A 20,160-nucleotide genomic window follows, 5' to 3' on the forward strand; every position below is an offset into this window, starting at 1 on the left:
GACCGCGATGAACTGCGTCTTCATTTATGCGAAGCCTTCCTCTATCATTCTGTTCTGTTGGCGAAGAAGGGTGACCACACGCTCCTCGTGTGTCATGGCGTCGTGTTCCCTCTTGGTCTTAGCTTCCTTCCTTCTTAGGTTTTCTTCATCCTCAGAGTTGCTCTCTTCGACTTCTTCGGCTTCTCCTACATTCACATCTTCCTCTTGGTCCTCCCTGCATCTCCTCCTAAGCTTCGAACTGCGAGGTTCAACTTCCCAACGAGAAGCTCAAGCTCGGCAACTAACGCACTTCTCTCAGCGGGGGTTTTCCTAGCGACCTCTTCGAGTGTGATGTACTCCCTGTCCTCAATCTTAAACAGGTTGCAACTCCGAAGGTTTGTGGCATCCAACACCATTTTACCCACTGGCTTAGGTACACAGCCGTCAACACTTACTTCTTTCCTGGCGAAGATCCAGCTCAAAACCATACCATACGGTAGACTCTTTCGGTTATGATCTCGACAAAAGACCATGTGTTGCAACATTAAGGCGGGTAGGTTGAACTTCACCATATTCTTCAAGCAAAAGGAAAAAGTGTACTCTAACTTTCCCAACAGACGACTCTTGTTGTTATTGGGCAACAGGCAGTCAGAAAAAGGCATAACTAAGATCCTATGTTCAGCAGTCAACCATTTCCTTTCCGGCCGCGTGGCCTGGGTAAAACCACTAGTCCGTCCCAAGAGGTAACTCAAGTAGTCTCGATAACCCATGGTATCCGTCCCAATCCAGGAGTTAATACTATACTGCGAAACTCCCGTAGTGGTCAGACTCAAAAGCTAAGCCAGCCTCTTCTCAGACAAAACTATTTTCAAACCTCTCACCTTAGAGGTAACCTCCAACTTTCCACCATCCTTAGTCACAACCATGTGACGGTAGAACTCCTTCACCAGACTTGGGTAAGTCTCAACCTTGATGGTGAGAAACCCATCCAACAAACCCTGATAATTCAACATCTCCAACAAAGAACTTGAAAAAGAATTAGGATCAAAGGCTTTACCTTCCAACACAAGGGAGTGGGCATCCACCCATTCCACTCTTCTCGTCAAGTTAGTCCTTCTAGGCATGATTGTGAGATGACCACCAATCTCATTCATGACCACCACGAGGACCACATCTGTAACACCCCAGATTTTAGAAACTTTTAAAACTTATATAATAAAGGTAGTACTATTATTAATACCAAAATAGAGCATTACTAAACATAATAGTTTGGGGTGCTATGCCACATCTGAGCTGGAGAACTCAGATGCACAGGCGATAGTAACTAAATATCCTCAAAGAAATGTCAATATATCATAATGGTACGCAGACCGAAATGAAACTAACTATCTAAGCCTTGGTCCTCTAGCGCGCTCCGGATCTACTCATCTGTTCCTAAAAGCCAAATATATCTGTTCAGCAAATAATGCTGGTAACCCACTCCAACGCGTTAACATACAATATAGGTATATATATATATATATATATATATATATATATATATATATATTCAAACCATTTTGAAGCCGGAAGATATATACTTAGGCGACTCTAGCTTTAAAAACCGAGAATAAACTCAACAGGTAGGGACAAGCACATTTAACAATTATAATCATGCATATAAGATACTAGCATATATCCTAAGGTCAAAAGATTGTTTCACATCATTCAATCATTATCTCAATCACATAAGCACACTTTGGTGGCGCCACAGGCCCAATCGCACGCCCATACATGAGGGTCAGTGCATATAGCTCTTTCACGTGTTATACAATTCTCACAATCAACACGTGGACCCTCATGTATGGGCATGCGATTGGTCCTGTGGCGCCAACAAAGTGTGCTATGTGATGAGTTGAGAAGAATTGATGATATGACTGTTATGGAAACGTGACCATAGGGCTCTTGCTAGTAATGCTTAATTGTTATTATTGGTTGTGCTTATCTATAACTGTGCCCTATGTGAGAATTGTATATGCTTGATTATGACTGTTGATTGTGTGTACCCCTATTTGTAGAGTCGGTTCCCTGATTTGAAAGCTAGAGTCTCTTAGGATATATCTTCATGCTTCGAAATGACTTTTCATATATCTATGTATATAACTATATGTATTGTATTTCAACGCGTTGGAGTGGGTTACCAGCATCTCTCGCTGAACAGATATATTTGGCTTTCAGGCACAGAAGAATAAGTCACTGGAGCGCGCTAGAACTTGGAGCATAGAAGTAGATAGTTTTCCTTTCGGCCTGCGTGCCATGCTTATGCATTTACATTATTGAGGATATTAGTTAGTTAGCCTGTGCACCTGAGTTCTCTAGCTCAGGTGTGGCATAGCACCCCGTACTCTTGTATTATGTTTTGGGATTTAATGAGATTTCACCTTTATTTTATAAGTTTTAAATGTCTTGAAAATCTGGGGTGTTACATAGGTACCTGAGGTAATCCTTATACCCCGTGCCTTGGGTACCGATCCATCCCTTCCGGTCATAGTCTGACACACCCGTGGGGGTCAATCTTAGGAGTTTGGCCAAGCGTCCTTCAGAGAGTACTATTTCTTTGCCTCAGACTTTGGTGGTGATTTCAACCATGTCACCCCGTTTGACGGCTACCAAGTGGCGATAGAATTCTTTCACCAACTCCGGGTACGTATCTCCTTTGATTGTGAGATAGGTTTCCAAAATCCCTTGGAAATTAAACATATCAACCAATTCCGGAGAGAATTGGTCGGGTTCGAGGGCTTTACCTCCGATCACCATGTAGTCGGCGTTGTTCCCCTACGGGGTTTGGTTACCAACGGACTTCTTCGGCATTGCGAGATTCCTCAAGGTGGTGTTTTTCCCGGTAATGTTTTTCCGGCGAGGCTACGGTGAACCTCCGGCGAAGTTCTTGTGGGGACTTCCGGCGATTATACAGCGATGTGGCTAGGTTTTTTGGACGGCGAGGGCGCGGCTTGGTTCGGGGCGGAGAAGAAGGTCGCGTGGACAGCGGGAGGGAGCCGGGTGCTGTTCGGGCATGGCGTGGCAATGGGCGAGCGACGGGTGGCTACCGGGGCTGCGACGGCAACGTGCGGATGGGGTCGTCGGCCGGTTGTGGTGGCAGCCTGTCGGCTGGGCGCGGAGCGGTGAGCGTTGGGCGGTCGATGGTGGTGCGGCGGCAGGTTGCGGAGGTGAGGGTGGTGATGGCAGTTTATTTGAGGGGAGGAGAGAGAGAGAGAAAAAAAATGTGTGTTTGGAGGAAGAAGAAGGGTTTTTTATTGGGGAGTTTTGTGGGTTTTAGGGATTTGGAGAGATTTAAGAAGGGAGTATTCCCTTGAAGTTTTAAGGAATGTTTATAGCCTAGTGGTTAAAAACTTAGTTTTATAAGTGGGAGGTCTAGGGTTCAATCCCCATTGGTAGCATTGGTCTTCTTTGTTGTGCATCCTTTGAGGGGTTTGATCGGTCTCCCTTATTGAACTTTTGTCTTCATTGGGTGTTGATTTTGGTGACTCATGGGTTCTTGGGGGATGTTTAGTCCTTCTTTTGATGTTAATTTATTTGACTTCGTCTTTTATTTATAATAATTTCTAAGTAACTAAACTAAACAAGTGTTTTTACTACGAGGGAGGTTTACAGGGGATTTTACTGATTACCCTAAGCAGAATTCTTCTCCCAGGTTCCCTTCCGATTGATTTGTGGGGTCCTCGTCTCCTGGGGCCATGTTTTCTTCGTCGAAGTTGCCCTCGTCTTCAAGATCGGCCTGAGTGCGGCTCATGACGAATACTTTTCCGAAGGCATTGTAATTCCCTTGATTGTTCGCGCCCCGTGTTGGCCCATGACTGTAGGGCGCGAGTTCGGGGGTTGAGTGCATTGGAAGGACTTGTGTCCTTATCCTCCGCAGTTGAAGCATCGCCAGGGGTTTCCCATGCAGTCCTTGCCTCTATGGTCTTTGTTGCACCTCCGGCAAAGGAAGGGTCTCGTATTAGTTTCGTTGTTTCTCAGGGGCGGCCCTTGGCTAGTTGGGTTGCTTGGCCTCGAGTTAGTGTCGTTTCTCGTTCTTTACACGGGTGGTTCCACACCTCCCGTGTTCCTTTTATGAATCTGTTCCTGGACTCCACGCTACAGTAGTTGGATTTGATAGAGGTTGGCGGCACTGGAGTAAGCTTCGTTGAGGGTTCGGGGTACAGTCCGCTCAAGATTAGGGCTTTTCGGGCTTCGAAGTTGAGGCCTGACACAAACTTTTCTATCTTGGTCGTCTCTGTAGGGACCAATTTGCGGTGTGAAACGGGCCAGTTCGAGAAACCGTTTGTGGTACTCCATGATGGTGGCCATCCCTTGTTTCAAGTGGAGGAATTCTTCGTACATGGCTTCTCTTACGTGTGCAGGGTAGAATCGTTCTCGTAGTCGTGTCTTTAGGCTTTCCCAGTTGAATCCTAGTTCTTGTCTGAAAGTGGGCCCCTCGTGGACCCACCAAAGGTCGACTTCATGTCCGATGTAGAATGAGGCTATTTCTACGCGGCGCTCTTCTGGGCATTCCACTAACCCGAGGATTTTGTCGAAGGTTCGAATCCATTCTTCGAGGATTGCGCAGTCCCCTTCCCCAGAGAAGATGGGTGGCCGATGATTCGAGATTTGTCGAGTGATATCCGAGTTCCCGTTTGGTGGTGGTGGTGGTCAGTTGTTGTTACGGAGAGCTACGTCGCTCAGTGTCTGGGCGACCTGAGTCAGTTGCTGTAGAGTCTGAGCCAGAGGATCGTGAGTGGTAGGTTCGGGGGTCCTTGATTGTCTTCTATTTGGTGCCATGCTGATGGTCTACAGGGCCAATGTTTATTGTAATGATGAGTTAGTGTGTTGTAATAAGCGTAGGGGAGAGTTCTTTAAATTAAATGTAGAATAGAGTGAGGGAGTGGTTATATAGGTAGGCTCACAACCTCACCGCGCGTCCTAAGATTCCTGAGTCCTATGTTCCTAAATACCTAGAGTTCAAGCCTAATGTCCTAAAGTCTTGTCTTAAGAGTCTCATCCTAAGGTCAAACTTAGGCTCTGATACCAACTATAACACCCCAGATTTTCGAAACTTTTAAAACGTATATAATAAAGGTAGTACTATTATTAATACCGAAATAGAGCATTACTAAACATAAGAGTTTGGGGTGCTATGCCACATCTGAGCTGGAGAACTCAGATGCACAGGCTATACTAACTAAATATCCTCAAAGCAATGTCAATATATCATCATGGCACGTAGGCCGAAAGGAAACTAACTATCTAAGCCTCGGTCCTCTAGCGCGCTCCGGATCTACTCATCTGCTCCTGAAAGCCAAATATATCTGTTCAGCGAATAATGCTGGTAACCCACTCCAACGCGTTAAAATACAATATAGGTATATATATATATATATATATATATATATATATATATATATATATATATATATATGGTCGCACTCAAGTGTGGCGACCCCTTCCCGTGTAGTCATGTGGTGATTTTCAGAATACACCAATAGTTAAGTCAGATATACACCATCAACGTCAGGAAATGCACCACAATAAACGCACACAAATTAGGTACGTATCACCAACAACACACCATTAGTTGTGAGTAAAAACACCATACAATGTTAGGAAATACACTATTGGGCTTGGTGAGTTATATGATGTATTTTTTGGGTCTGTTGTGTATTTTTGGATTTTTTTTACATTTCATTGTGGTGTGTTTCCCTTACACTGTTGGTGCATGTTGTTAACACTGTTGGTGTATTCTGAAATTCCGCCACACGACCACACCTAACAACATGACCACATATGAGCATTATATATATATATATATATATATATATATATATATATATATATATATATATATATATATAATAATAATAATAACGCTCAAATGTGGCAGTGTAGTTAGGTGTGGCAGTGTGGTTATATCTGAACCATTGGGTCAAGGCAATCTAACGGCAGAGGCTTATTTTTTTAAATAAGGAAGGATTGGTCGCGATTTGGTAAGTGGGGGTAGTTATGTAATTTTATTTATCTGATTACGTGAATGTATATAAGGTGATTTGTATTCTATTCTATATGTTTCAGCTCAGAGGGAATCGGCAACTTGGAGAAGAGTAGATCAAGATAGCGATCGCATCGAAATTTCGAGAAGATCAAGGTCGCGATCGCATCGCAAGTGGGAGAAGGTCGCCGGAGATCAGTTGATAGTGCAATTTGAGTATACCGGGCAATTTGAGATATCGCAATATGGGATTTTTTGGAGTTGTGCGATGGATCATGGTATGTGTTGATTTATTGTTGGTTGTTGTTTTAATTTGTTCATTATAATATGCGTTTGTTATGTCATGGATGTTATTATATCGTTTTTTATCTGGATTGATATTTTTCTGGGGGGTGAGATAAGCCTCTGTTGTTGTTATGGTGTTGTGTGTTATTGTGTGATTATAATGCGAAATTTGCATGGTCGTGGTGCATATTAAAGTAGTATAGTATTGTGTGTGTTTTGTAGTTATCAGATGCTATGCATGGGTTATTTAGTGCGTTATTATATATATGTGGAGTGCAGCTGTTAATTTGGACTCTGTGGGGTTCGTTTGTGATAAAGGTACGTCCATTGATGTTATTGTAGAAGGCAGTGGTGGTGTTTCTGATGAAGGTGATCATGGTATGTGTTGATTTATTGATGTTTGTAGTTTTAATTTGTTCATAATAATATGCGTTTGTTATGTCATGGATGTTTTTACATCGTTTTTTACCTGGATTGATATTTTTCTGGGGGTGAGATAAGTCACTGTTGTTGTTATGGTTTGTGTGTTATTGTGTGATTATAGTGCGAAATTTGCATAATTGTGGTGCATATTAAGTTAGTATAGTATTGTGTGTGTTTTGTAGTTACCAGATGTCATGCATGGGTTATTTAGTGCGTTATTATATATACGTGGTGTGCAGCTGTTAATTTGGACTCTGTGGGTTTCGTTTGTGATAAAGATACGTCCATTGATGTTGGTGTAGAAGGCAGTGGTGGTGTCTGCAATACAGAGCATTCCACTGATGGTGGGGTAGATCGCAGTGGTGCTGTTTGTTATGAAGGTGATCATATTGATGGTTGTGTAGAAGGAAGTGGTGGTCGATGTGATGAAGGTAATTCAACCGATGTTGCTGTAGGGGCTAGTGGTGAGGGCGCCAATGAACACTGTTCGACCGACGTTGGGGTACAAGACAATGCATGTGATTTGGAAATGTCTCTTGGGTTGGCGACCTCCGATTTGCACTGATAGTTTGAAGCATGTTGTTGGGCAAACGTTTGATTCCTTGGATGGTGCTATTGTTTTTTATAAACAGTATGCTGGGTCTGTTGGTTTTGATTGTAGGCATGGTACACTTCGGAAGAGGAGGGATGGTGTTGTTGTGGAGAGACAGGTATTTTGTAGTCGAGAGGGGTTTAAACAGAGTATTTATAGTACGCAATCTACGTGTGTTGGTGATGGTAAACCCATTGTTGTGAAGAGACGGAGGGTGACAAATAGGGTTGGGTGCAAGGCTAAGGTGGTGTTTAAGCTTAATTCTAATGGATTGTACGTTGTGCATTTTTTGGAGGAACGACACACTCATGTGATGTGTTCAATCATTGCTAAGCAATTTTTTTTTAAAGGTGAATCGTAGTCTTGATGCTGGCCACCAAATGTTCATTGTAATTTGTGTTCGGGCAAATATTGGTTATGTTCGGTCGTATAAGCTGTTTAAGGAGATTGTTGGTGAGTATTCCAATGTTGGTGCTACTGGGGTGGATTTTAAGAATTTCAAGCGTGATTTCATGGCATACATATTGAATGGTGATGCTCAACTATTCATAGACACGCTTTTTAAAAGGCGTGAATTGTGCGAGGCTTTTGAGTTTGAATATGATGTTGATGACGTTGATCAGCTTACAAGGGTTTTTTGGGCAGATGCAGTATCGAGGAAGAGTTTTTCATTGTTTGGTGATGTTGTTTTATTCGATGCTACATACCGCTCTAACAGGTTAGTAATTTATAGTTAATGTGTATTCTGTATAATATTCTGGTGCATATTTCGATGTCATATAGTGTGTTTTTGTTATACTTAGGGTATTCAGTAGTTGTTGTGATGTGCATTCTGTAGGTATAATTTGGTGTTTGTTCCATTTACTGGAATCGATAACCATAAGAGATCCATCACATTTGGTGCTGGTTTACTTACGAGGGAAGACGTAGACTCATATGTGTGGCTTTTGGAGAGATTTAAGACAACTATGCGTCATGAACCTATTTGTGTTGTTACTGACAAAGATCCAGCTATCAAGATTGCAGTTGCTCGTGTGTTTGGTACATCAAAACATAGATTCTGCATGTGGCATATAATGTGCAAAGTTGGTGAGAAGGTTGGACCGGTTTTAGCTGAGGACGAGGTGTTTAGGAGGAAGTTGAATGGCATTGTTTGGAACAAATCTATAGATTCCAAAGCTTTTGAGGATTCATGGAGTCGTATTATAGAGGAATATGGTTTGGTTTATAATGGTTGGTTTCGTTACTTGTTTGAGTCTCGTACATTTTCGGCATCTCCATACTTTCATGATGAGTTTATGTCAGGATTTGTTAGGACAACGTCTCGATCAGAGTCTCGAAATAGTTTTTTTGGCAGTTTCTCTAATGGTCATTCCAGTTTGGTTGAGTTTTTGGTGCATTTTGATAGTGTTATTAGTGCACAACGGCATGTACAAGCAAAATTGACTGCTGACTCTAAATCTTGTTTTCCTGTTTTGAAGACTCCATTGGCGCTGGAGAAGCATGCAATGGATGTTTATACCATTTCTGTATTTTATGATGTGCAAGTAGAGATTTGTGAAGGTTGTTTTTCTTGTCGAGTGGTGTCTTTGTGTGAGTGTGATCGTAAGGTGTGTTATGGGATAAAAGATGGTGACAATAAGGCATGGTGTGTGGAGTTTTTGTTGGCTGACTCTACTGCTACTTGTTCATGCAAGATGTTTGAGCGGATGGGGTTGGTGTGTAGGCATATTTTTTTTGTGTTTAAAGATCGTGGACTTGAGAGAATTCCTTCTATGTATTCGGTGTCTCGGTGGACAAAGGGTGCTTGTTTGAAGCCAATATTTGATATTGATGATACGGTTGTTGATCAATCGGCTAAAGTGGATAATGTTAGGGTGCTTGCTAATCTAATGTGGTCTGAAATATATGTGACACCCCGTAATCCAAAATCGATTAAGGGATTAATTAATTAATTAATCCTAATTCAATTGGTATCTTAATTCCTAAAATTCCTGAAAATTCAATAGTCAGGGACTAGTAATTGACTTGTCAACCCCAAAGTCAAGGTTGTACCTTAAGCTTTGTAAGGAGTTCCCTTGTCCCCGTACACCTCTTCATTTTAGTAAGGGTATTCATGACTTTTCACCTTTTGTTAGTAATGCAAGCTAACCTAGTAGAAAATCCTCATTTTCTCACCTTACACTTTCCAAACTTTAGCTCTACCTTCTCTCTAAAAAGGTAGATAGCTTTTCTTCCAAGCCAAGTTGAAGCTTTACCAAATCTTCAAGAGTTGTCAACAAGATTCTACCTTTCATACATTTGGGCATCTAGGAGGGTAAGATCTAAGTTCATCTTGTGTTTTTAGTGTCTTCTAAGGTGTCTTTTCTTAAAGATAGAATTTTATGATCTTTTTGGTGTGTTCTTGAAGTGGGTTTGGAAGGTGAGCTTTATTAGGAGCTTGGTGAGGTGTTAAGTGAAGGTTTTTGTCTACAAGAGGTAACTCATGCTCTACAAAATCTATCTTGCTTACCTATGTGATGATTTCTTGGATTCTACATGTGATTTGGCTATGAAATGTGAGTGTTTATGCATTGTCTTGTGAAAATGCATATCTAGAGCTTGTGTTTAGGGTTCTTGTATGCCGTTGCTTGGCTATTCCTTTGATTCAAGTCATTTTGTTGTATTTGGTGAGATTTGGCATGTTTTGGACTTGAATTTGAGCTTGGTGTTGAAAATCCCTTAAGGGATTATTTTGGTGTACAGGTACATACCCGCGGGCGGAACAGCGGGTAGGCGTCCACCCGCCGCCCACCCGCGGGGTACATGGCCGGTGGGTGTTGGTACTTCCCCCCCGTGGTTCCGCCCGCGGGGAACATACTGGTGTTGTTGAGAGATTTGTTCCCCGTGATTCTTTTGACTCGGTTTTTGGTCTTTTGACTTCCCGATGTTCTTTTGTGGAACTATTTGAGCGTCTTCTTGATGTTTCGTATGTCCAGAACTATATGGTAGGAATTCATGTAGGTTTTGGTGTCTTGAATCGTGCAAAGTGTTCAACATTGTGTTTCGTTGAACCGTGATGAGTCTGGTGTTCTTCCGAACTACGTTTGGTTTACCTGTTTGATGAGCATGCTAGTTCGGTGTTTAAATGCTAGCGTGTGTGTTGTGTGTACGTTCCTAACGTTGATGATAACTTGTGTTATTCATCGTAGTTGTTGGACTGTGATCCATTCCTTGATTGAGTATGGTCGTTTCATATCTTCGTTGTGATCCATTGATCGATTCCTGTTGCGCTGTGGTGTGTGTGGCTGTACCTGGATTGCACGATTAGTGGTATGGGACACTAGTCACCAAGGTACGACAGTGGTCCTCGTGGTGGCCTTGACGTGATTATGGAGTTTGTGGCCTTTGTGTAAGGTTCACGTATTTCTTGGGTGGCATGTGTTGCCGTGTGTGTGATCGGTACCTCGTGTACTATGAATTGGTGGTCTTGTTGGTGGTTTGTTGGTGGGGGACGACGGTCCCAGGAGGGAAAAGGTTGGACTAAGAAGTACAGGGGTCCTGGAGGTAACGGTTGGAACTAGACATAAGGTTGGGGGTAGCCATAAGGTCGAAACCGGGCATAAGGAAGGCATATCAACTCGTGATGGGTGATGTCACAATGGCTTGTATAGCTGTTGTTGTGAGTTCTCTTCTTGTGACATGTGTAGTCACAAAGGCATGTGTTGCCTTGGCATGTGTTGCCGTTGGGTGTGTCCTTATTCTTTTGAGTTATGCATGTCGGGTGTGAATCTATTGTGTGATGATAGATTATACACTTGAGCCTTACTTGTGTTGTCATTGTTACTTCTTGGCGTGTCGTTGGATGTGTTCCCTTATCTTATTGTGAGTGCTTTGAGTCTCGTGTTGACCTTTACTCTTGGTTTTGAACTTATATATAAGTATTCCGATTCGCAAATGATTTTACAAACGTATATCTTATCTATTTATGATATTTCACATGTATTGGTGGGTTACCAGCATTATTCGCTGACTGGGCGTCGTCCCATCTTTTATGTGTTTATTTCAGGTGATGTTTAGACGAGAGCGCGGTTTAGTGTCAGCTAGTGTAGCTCCTTTCTTGTGTTTTGTGGCCTGTGAGCCCAATATAGACTTAGTACTTGAACATGTATGGTTTTAGATGTTGAATTATGCAGATGTTAGCCTGTGCGTTCATCTCTGGATGAGCGTGGCATAGCACCCCTTTGACTTCCAGTTTATATATTCCTCTTTCAGTCTTCCGCTGTGTCTAATGCTTTGTTTAAGATATCTGCATGTTTAAGGCTTTAAATAACTTGGCATTTAGGGGGTGTTACAGTTGGTATCAGAGCCTAAGTTTGAGCCTAGGAGGGTAAAGTCTAGACTTCTAAGTGGCTAAGTGTGGTTTGAGACCTTAAAGCAACCTTAAGAATCTAAGTGTTAGGCTTAGGACTCTAGGTTGCGCGGTGACCTGAGTGTTGCTTTCAGTTATTTTCTTGTTTGTTGTCTTTTGGTAACCATGTTGTTGTTGTAGAAGTTGCGATGCCTCCTCGTCCACGAGCGCGTACCCTGGAGACCCCGACGAACGAGCAGCTTGCTTAGAACCTCCAGCAGTTAACACAGACGATGCAGACTCTTAGCGAGGCGTTGCTGAACAACAACTATCCCGTGCCACCTCCTCAACCTGCTGGACACAGGGACATGGGTCGTTTGGTGTCGGGTCACAGGCCGCCGAACTTCACGGTTGTTGGTTGTCCCAAGGAGAGAAGGGTAGAACTGGCAACATTTTATTTCTGTCATGAGGCGGATCTGTGGTGGATTCATGAGGGTCCGACCTACCTTGAGGAGCCTGAGTTCGATTGGTCCGCGCTTAAGGATAGGATGCGCGAGGGGTTTTACCCGGCACACGTGCGAGCCGCCATGTACGAGGAATTTTTCCATCTGCAGCAAGGATCTCTGTCTGTGGTCGAGTACCACAAGAATTTTTAGAGTTGGCGCGCTTTGATCGGATGTTCGTGCCTACGGAGCCCGCTAAGGTCGAGAAATTCGTTGCCGGCTTGAATTATGAGGCACGAAAAGCTTTGACTGTGAGTAGGCCAAGTTCTCTTAAGGATGCTTATGTGAGTGCCGCGGATCTGTACCGTGTTCAGCAGCTTCAGCGAGGGTCGTTTGAGCTAGCGAGGAAGAGGACTGAGGGCGGATGCTCTTCCACCTTCAAGAAGCCACGACTGAGTTTTCAAGTTAAGAATGTGCCATCTCCAACCCAAGGACCCAACCGGATGGAGCAAGGAAATCAAGCTAAGTTGTTTCCGTGCCGTAGATGTGGGAAGGTGCACGCGGGCCAAGATTGTCATGGCCAAGAGTTTAGGTGCTTTCGTTGCGGAGATAAGGGTCACAAGGTCGCTGAGTGTCCCCAGCAAGACAATCAGAGGGCGTTGCACCACCCCTAGGAGCCGGAGGAGCAGCTGGAAGTAGTTCGAGCCGCGGAGCAGCTGGAGCTAGGCCATCGAGAAGAGTCTTTGTGATGGGGCGTTCGCAGGCGGAGACTAAGGGTCTAGTGGAGGAGGAGCTAGCAGGTAATCCTTTCTGTTGGACCCGATAGGGTGGTGAAAGTCTAGAGGGGGGGGGGGGGGGGGTTAATAGACTTTCAAGCTTTTTCCAAATAAATAACTCTTTGGTAACTTCAACTCTAAGTAACAAGTAAATAGAGTAAGCTTGAACTGCACAGCGGAATAAATGTATGTAAAGAGTTATGCCCAATTAATAATTTGAATCACATGCACGTGTATGATAGGCTTAGATGAGGTGTGAGGATGACATGAATATCTTGAATATTTAAAGGAGATGGTTCACTCAATATTTAACAATAATATTCAAGACTATAAATAAGATATCTATTCACGTCGAGCGTATGACGAACGTCACATTCAATACGTCAAACTTGCTTAGAATAATTCAAAGGTTAAGCTCGGAAAGTTTGATTACATGTATGAAAACATGCTAAACACGAAAGATTAAGATAGACTGTGAATAGTAAACGGGTTAGTCGGATAAGATAGATAGATAGAGCGAATTATGTAAGTGCGGTATGTAAATGAGAGAGGCAATTTATAGTGGTTCGGAAGTGGCATAAGCTTCCTAGTCCACTTTACTCCATTCACTTCTAGGAGTAATTCACTATTTTCCACACACAGTTACAATAGTGAATAAGCGCTACACAAGCACTTCTTCCGGATGTCTTGCACACAGCTACACCCAACTCCGAGTGTCTCGAACACAGCTACACTCAACTTCGAGTATTTCGCACACAGCTACACTCACAAGAGTATTTTGCACACAGCTATACTCTTCTAACAATTACAAATACAAAGGTAATTGTATCTCTCTCCAACTATTTTTGAGACTATTCAGACTAAGTCTCTAATGAATATTTGAGCACTTGCACTTGTTTATCTCGTGTGTATTCACGTTTTCTTTTTGTATTCACCTCTATGCTTTCTTCAAGTCTTCATTGTCTTTTTATAGATAACCAAATATATCCGTTGGAGTGGGATAATTTGATATTTGAAATTTGAATCTTCATAGCCTGATATTGTTGACAATGGTAGGTCTTCAATATGATTTGATTGTCAACTTGCCTGACAAGATAATATTTTATTTCAACTTGATTTTCAAGTTGTTTCTAAAATATTATTTTCCTTGTCTATTTTGAAGTTCCAACGTCTCTTTTGCAATAAGTTCTTCTGATAGAATTTATTTCTAGGATAAGATCTTTTATCCATGCCATCATAAATTTTTCACCGTTCTGACCATATCTTAGGCAATTTGGATTCTTGTGACATGTGAGATGTATCAATATAAATTCTTTTCGAATTTATATATTTTTCTGATCTTTCTTCTTTGTCACAGATTGCTTGTTTGACTTGGCACTTCTTGCTTCTTTGACTTGAACATTGTACTTTTCTACTTTGGAGGATTGTGCTCTTTTTGCATCTCGCTTCTTTGACTTTGGCACATTGTGCTTGTTTGACTTGAGGGATTGTGCTTCTTTTGAGAGATTGTGCTTCTTCTTAAAACATTGTGCTCCTTCTTTTAAAGAAGACTTATAAAAATATAAATCCTTGGGGGGGATTAATCTCGGGTGTAATCATTGTGTGTAAGGACTTCTACCATTTCACCATTAGGCTCATCCAATCTTTCTTTGCAAAGCCATTGTTTAGTACTTCAGTTCCGAATGAATACTTGTAGGACCAAAATTAGTTCTCCCAATTAATTTTGTTCTTTATGTAGTAGACTTTCCTTTGCATACTGACTTGATATTCTGAATTATGATGCTTGTACTAATGACCTAAAATCTAAGGGGATCTAAAATACATTTGGCTCATCAAAATTTTATTGCAAAAATATTCCTATCAATTTTCCCCCTTTTTGATGACGCCAAAACCTATACTCAGTCATTTGGCTTGTCTTTAAAAGAAATTATTTTTCAAGAGATTTTATTAATCTTGACATAGCCATGATGAGTTTAACATTTGATTTTGACTCTAGGAAAGGTATTTCTAGCAACATAATTCCTATTCGCATTTTTGGATTTTAATGATAATGAATTTTTCAATTTTTCCAATTATGCAATTATGATACAAGCTAGGCCAAAAATTTACCTTTCAAGACAAATTAAAATAGCAATAGATAAAACACTATAAGCATCATAATCAGATCAACATATTATAGCAAAGAGATTCATGATCATACTTAGAAGTTTGTAAATCAACAAAAAAAAAAAAAACATTGTACCAACAGTTACATTTTCACTTGATCATTTTGTTCCTTTTTTCTTCTAACACATGGCTGACATGCTTCTTGATTTCATCAAAATTATCACTAATTGCATAATCTTTGCATACCTGCCCAATCACATAGTAGTTAAAGGCTTCAATGATGTTGTTCCCGGGCAGTATGTTTTCTTCATACCAAACGATGCATTCTTCTATATTCTTGTCTCCTTGTAGCTCAGCATCGTTCACCTTGATGTAGTCTAGAAGCACCATGCACTAGTACAGAAACAGTCATTCGCGTCCAAAGTTAAGGCTAATTCGCGTCCAAAGTAGCTGGGACGCAGATGGCGAGGACGCTGATTGTATAAACAATCAGCGTCCAAAGTAGCTTTGGACGCGCAAAATGATTATTCGCGTCCAAAGTTGAAGAACTTTGGACGCGAAAAATGATAATTCGCGTCCAAAGTTTGTGAACTTTGGACGCGTATAGTAAAAAAATTAAAAAAAAAAAACATTTTTTTTTATAAATCTACCAATATTTTCCTGTAAATCTCAGCATAACTACCAAATAATATATTTCAACATTAATCAATTTTAAGATGTATAGTATACACCAATTCTCCAAATAATATATTACAACATTAATCAATACATTAATCAATTTAAGATGTATATTATACACCAATTCTATCAACTAAAACACAGCAATCTAAAATTTCAATTCTAATAACATTTTACTACAAATAAACTACAAATTCTAAATGTTAACAATAAATTAATGGAAATTTAATTTTCAATCATAAATTAAGACATAACTTTATTTCTCTGATGGCCATAAACAAATTTAAGTTGCTTACCAGTAAGTTGCTCCTTGTGCAGGAAGACTGAGCAATGATGTCAAGCCCAAGTAGGAAACCTTCTTCTCATGCTCCCTGCAATACCAACATGGCAAGAATTAGAAACCATCACTTCTCTTAGCTTTGTTTTTCTTATGCCTTTTACATCTCTCCACAAGAACTACAAGACCAACATACTGCTACCTTTTAGAATTAGCCCGAGCTCCACTTTTTTTAGTTTGTTGTAGCATATGGAACCAAAGATTGAAGATCTCTGTAGCAACACCAAGCTTTTGCAGTATGCTCAGCGTAAATGAAGGGTTATAGTAAAGAGCATCAACAATCTGTCAATAAGAAACAAATTTAGAAGTAATTTCACAGGAAAAGAAGGCCACAAACACAGAGTATTTTTTTTTAATTTGAATGATAGACAGAAACTATGTAACTACAAGTGTTCTAGAAATACTAGTAGTTTAGAATTGCAAATAGTTAAATACAGCTTACAATTAATAATAATAAGAGCAAGTATTACAGGCAACCGAACCTTGTACCGCCGATATCGTGCTTCATTATTTCCCAGGAATCTCTTAATAAATGTATCGGTTAAAAATCCAGCAAGGCCATCCAACAACCAATCTGAAAAAATTATGTTTTAGTTGCAGATAGAACCAGAAAGTGCAAATATATTTACATAATCACTTCGAAAACAAAGTATCCAACAATATACCATCATTTGGTGTTTCAGAGGTGATATATACTCCAAACCATTGTCTTGCAAGAGCATAAGCAAGTTTAATCCTTGTCTCTATGGTCTGTTCAATAAATCTAAGCCCATCAAGAAAAACAGAACAACAAAGGAAAATGACCAAAATATTTTGATCTTGTAACCAATGTTAATGCAAGCCACTAACCAAGGATATCCATCCAGCCGTAACAGGAACGTCTAATCTATAGACAAATGTTTTACACGAAGGATCATCTTTGCTCAAGACCTATGAAGAAATGCTACATCAAATAGCACCCAATAGCACCAAAAGCAACAAGGTAAAAGTACTGAGTAGACATTGTTTTTTACTGGGTTCCAAGCAGGGAACTGCATTTTAAAAGCACAAGGGCCATGGTTCTAGATTCAACAAACTGTTTTTGTACCAGTTGCTAATACAATGCTCAATGCATGAAAAACTTTCTTCGCATATTCAGTTGTCACAAGTTTAGTCTCAGTGAAGTTCAATAAAAGTAACAATATATATTCCAACCAATGAAAAACTAATGCAGTAGAAATAAGAAAACAGATACTTATGTAAAACTATTATTTATGATAAAAGCAATCACTTAAAAATTAAAACTATTAGTCAAAGAATCATCAAGACAGACTTAATCCTACCAACACTAGAATAAGATACAATTTAGGTTAACAAATAATTGCAGTGCAATGGGAAAACAACTATGGTATGACACGAACAACCAAAGTCCAAAGCATGAGGTATAAGTTTTAACTCACTGTGCTTACCAACAAGAAGAAACAATCTTTTAAGCTCACCTGATAAAGTAAAGTCCCAGAGCTAATTGCAACAAGATTACTGGCTACTGTGAACTCCAAATCATAGCTGAGCAAGAAGCAGAACAATTGGAATGAATATACAAACGTTAAATTATTGCAATGCATGAAAATCAAAAGCTCAAAATTCGCCAAAGTACCAGCAGCGCTGCAAATTGTCATCCATGCAAGGAAACCAACAGCGTGCACGCCTTATTTGGTTATCAGTGTGTAAAACATCACCATAAAAGTGGATTCCTGTTTCTGCCTTCTCCACCCAATAGTCAATGCACAGCTTTTTAACATTCTGCATTTAACATATCCTACATGAGAAATCAGAGAAGAGTAAACCTCATTACCAAAAAGCTCTAAAAAGCTCCTAGACTATCTTCTGCAGAACAGCATACAAGAGTTCAACTGCACCTCACACTAAATGAAGAGACATTAAAAGACTTACGTCTATGCATTTTTAAATGATTATGACCCAGAAATATCTAAAAAGATCTTTTTAATAGAAAAAATAATGCAACCAGATTATTACATTAGAGCATTAAATTTCTTTTGCCACATTATGCACTTTTCGAATATAATATAATTAATATTGATCAATGTTCAAAATAATAGTGTTTTCTAAGTCAACTTTTAAAGGAGCAGCTGAAGCAAGAAGCTATGACCAAACACTTAGATGATGTCAAGTCTCTGAGTCCATTTGTTGTATACTATGCAGAAACATGTTTGGGTGTAATGACACATACACATTCACACAGTGTCCTGTAAGTTTTGCTTCAGGAGCATGAAGGTCCAAACATGACTCATTTACCAAAATGCAAGCAAGGCTTATAACCGTCCACAAGTAACATAATTACAAAATTGTCACATGATGCATGTTAACACAAGCAACCAAAAGAACTCATCGTAAACCTGCTTTTCTTCAGCTGAAGATTTAACTCCATTCTCCAGAGCAGGGCCGTATTTTAAATTTTGGTGGCCCTGTTCTGGTAAATAAATGTGGCCCTACCAAAATCACAATTTTTAAAATCAATACATGCAAGTTTCGAACCTTTGACCTCCAAGTTAAAATACAATAAATATACATTTTTACCATCTCTTCATAGAACCTTTTAAGTTTAATTGAAAACTCTTAATTTTTATTTCTAAACTAGCTAGGTAAAAATTAAATATTGGACCTATAAAATTTGGGGCCCCTCTAAAATTGGGGGCCCTGTGCGGTAGCCCAGCTTGCACAGCCTAAAATCCGGCCCTGCTCCAGAGTCCCTGGTTCTTCTTGTTTTTCTTCAATTGAAGATTTAACCCCATTCTCCAGAGGCACTTCCTGCTGTTCGCTCTCCAGCTTAGAAGATTTACTACACATGATCAGCAAATTTGGAACCAACTCCCTATCGAGAGTAGATAAGTAAACCGACCCCGCTGCATCAGTTTTCCAAAAACTCGAATTCTAAAACCTAATCTGCACACAGTCTCTAACAATACATTCCAAAGTGATTTAAGCAGAGATTTAAAACCCTTCTGAAGTCGAATTAACCGAAATGGGAACAAAAGTACAACAAAACCTCCCCGACCTTTCTAGAGAAATTAATCGAAAAAAAAAGGATAAAAACAAAAACAAAACATACAGACCCGTAAATTCGACGCTTCTCCATGTCGATTGAAAGGCAGAGCTTCTGATGGCGAATTACAGCTTCGGTGTTCTCTCCCTTTTGCTCTTCGCTCTTTCCCTTTCGAGGCTTCGCCATTCTTGCGTAAACACATACGGCGTAATCCACTACAAATCTATCAATCAAACAAAACACATACAATTCATGCAGCGACCCTGTATACATCGAGAGACAGAGAGAGAGAGACAAAGAGTGGTTCTATTAAACGGAGTGGGAGATGGAGATGGAGAACGGATTGGGCGGCTGAGCTGCGGGTTAGGGTTGGAGTATGAAGAACTGATCGATTATGGGGAAGGGAGGGGATTAGAATGATTATTCGCGTCCAAAGTTCTCAACTTTGGACGCGAATTAAAGAGGCGTTTTATTATTCGCGTCCAAAGTTCGAAACTGTGGACGCGAATTTTGCCAGCATTTAATTATTCGCGTTCAAAGTGTGCAACTTTGGACGCGACTAATTTAAAAAAAAAAAAAGAAAAAAGAATAGAGTGGCAATTTAATTACAAAATTGCCACCGCACTACACATTCGGCGTCCAAAGTTCAAACTTTGGACGCGAATTATTAGATTTTATTGATATTTTTTGTACTAGTGATGATCATTAGAGATCTCGCATAGCTTTTGATTCTTCGAAAATTCTCCTTTGAAACCCACATATTTTGGTCACTTGGACCACTTCTTTTCATCCCTTTTGGTAGATCATTGAGATTTACCAATTGTGGCATTTCAACTCTGCCATCTCTTGGTGTGGATTCCAAATATAGGGCTGCTTTGTTGTACAGTTAATCTGGTCTTGGTTTCCACCTGCACACACAATGTCACGAAAAGATCTATTAGTGATATTGGCACTGCTAGATCCACCTGGACTGCTTGCATCACCACCACCAAACCAGTATTCAAGACCTCCTCTTCGTGCAACATTGCCTCTTCCAATTCTGCCTCCTCCTCTACTGCTAGATGCACTAACAGTTTTGGTAGCCAGGGCAGTCATGATTGTCTCCAACATTGCTTCCAAATGACTGAATCTCTCTTCCCCCTTTTT

At 40.5% G+C, this 20,160-nt stretch overlaps 3 protein-coding genes across 3 annotated transcripts; 1 reads left to right on the forward strand and 2 right to left on the reverse strand.

Annotated features, from left to right (window-relative positions):
• Nucleotides 1-2,934: 2,934 nt before the first annotated feature.
• LOC109154678 (protein FAR1-RELATED SEQUENCE 5-like) lies at nt 2,935-15,332 on the forward strand. The gene is made up of 8 exons (XM_019302409.1): nt 2,935-3,140; nt 6,085-6,113; nt 6,605-6,664; nt 6,988-7,211; nt 7,342-7,419; nt 7,652-8,019; nt 8,140-9,198; nt 15,308-15,332. Exons 1-8 carry the CDS (start codon nt 2,935-2,937, stop codon nt 15,330-15,332), a joined length of 2,049 nt encoding a protein of 682 aa, XP_019157954.1.
• LOC109154666 (transcription initiation factor TFIID subunit 2-like) lies at nt 15,132-18,444 on the reverse strand. Its single transcript, XM_019302400.1, has 9 exons — nt 18,368-18,444; nt 17,608-17,753; nt 17,450-17,516; nt 16,821-16,901; nt 16,637-16,721; nt 16,454-16,545; nt 16,114-16,253; nt 15,931-16,005; nt 15,132-15,349 (listed from the first exon to the last, which is right to left on the reverse strand). The coding sequence occupies exons 2-9, from the start codon at nt 17,631-17,633 to the stop codon at nt 15,334-15,336; spliced, it is 582 nt and encodes a 193-aa protein (XP_019157945.1). The 5' UTR covers nt 17,634-17,753; nt 18,368-18,444; the 3' UTR covers nt 15,132-15,333.
• A 223-nt stretch (nt 18,445-18,667) lies between these two features.
• On the reverse strand, nt 18,668-19,391 carry LOC109154667. The gene is made up of 2 exons (XM_019302401.1): nt 19,085-19,391; nt 18,668-18,797 (listed from the first exon to the last, which is right to left on the reverse strand). Exons 1-2 carry the CDS (start codon nt 19,285-19,287, stop codon nt 18,695-18,697), a joined length of 306 nt encoding a protein of 101 aa, XP_019157946.1. The 5' UTR covers nt 19,288-19,391; the 3' UTR covers nt 18,668-18,694.
• Between the last annotated feature and the right edge of the window lie 769 nt (nt 19,392-20,160).

Source organism: Ipomoea nil, unplaced genomic scaffold (assembly GCF_001879475.1).
Source record: "Ipomoea nil cultivar Tokyo-kokei standard unplaced genomic scaffold, Asagao_1.1 scaffold2653, whole genome shotgun sequence".
Taxonomy (NCBI): Eukaryota; Viridiplantae; Streptophyta; class Magnoliopsida; order Solanales; family Convolvulaceae; genus Ipomoea; species Ipomoea nil.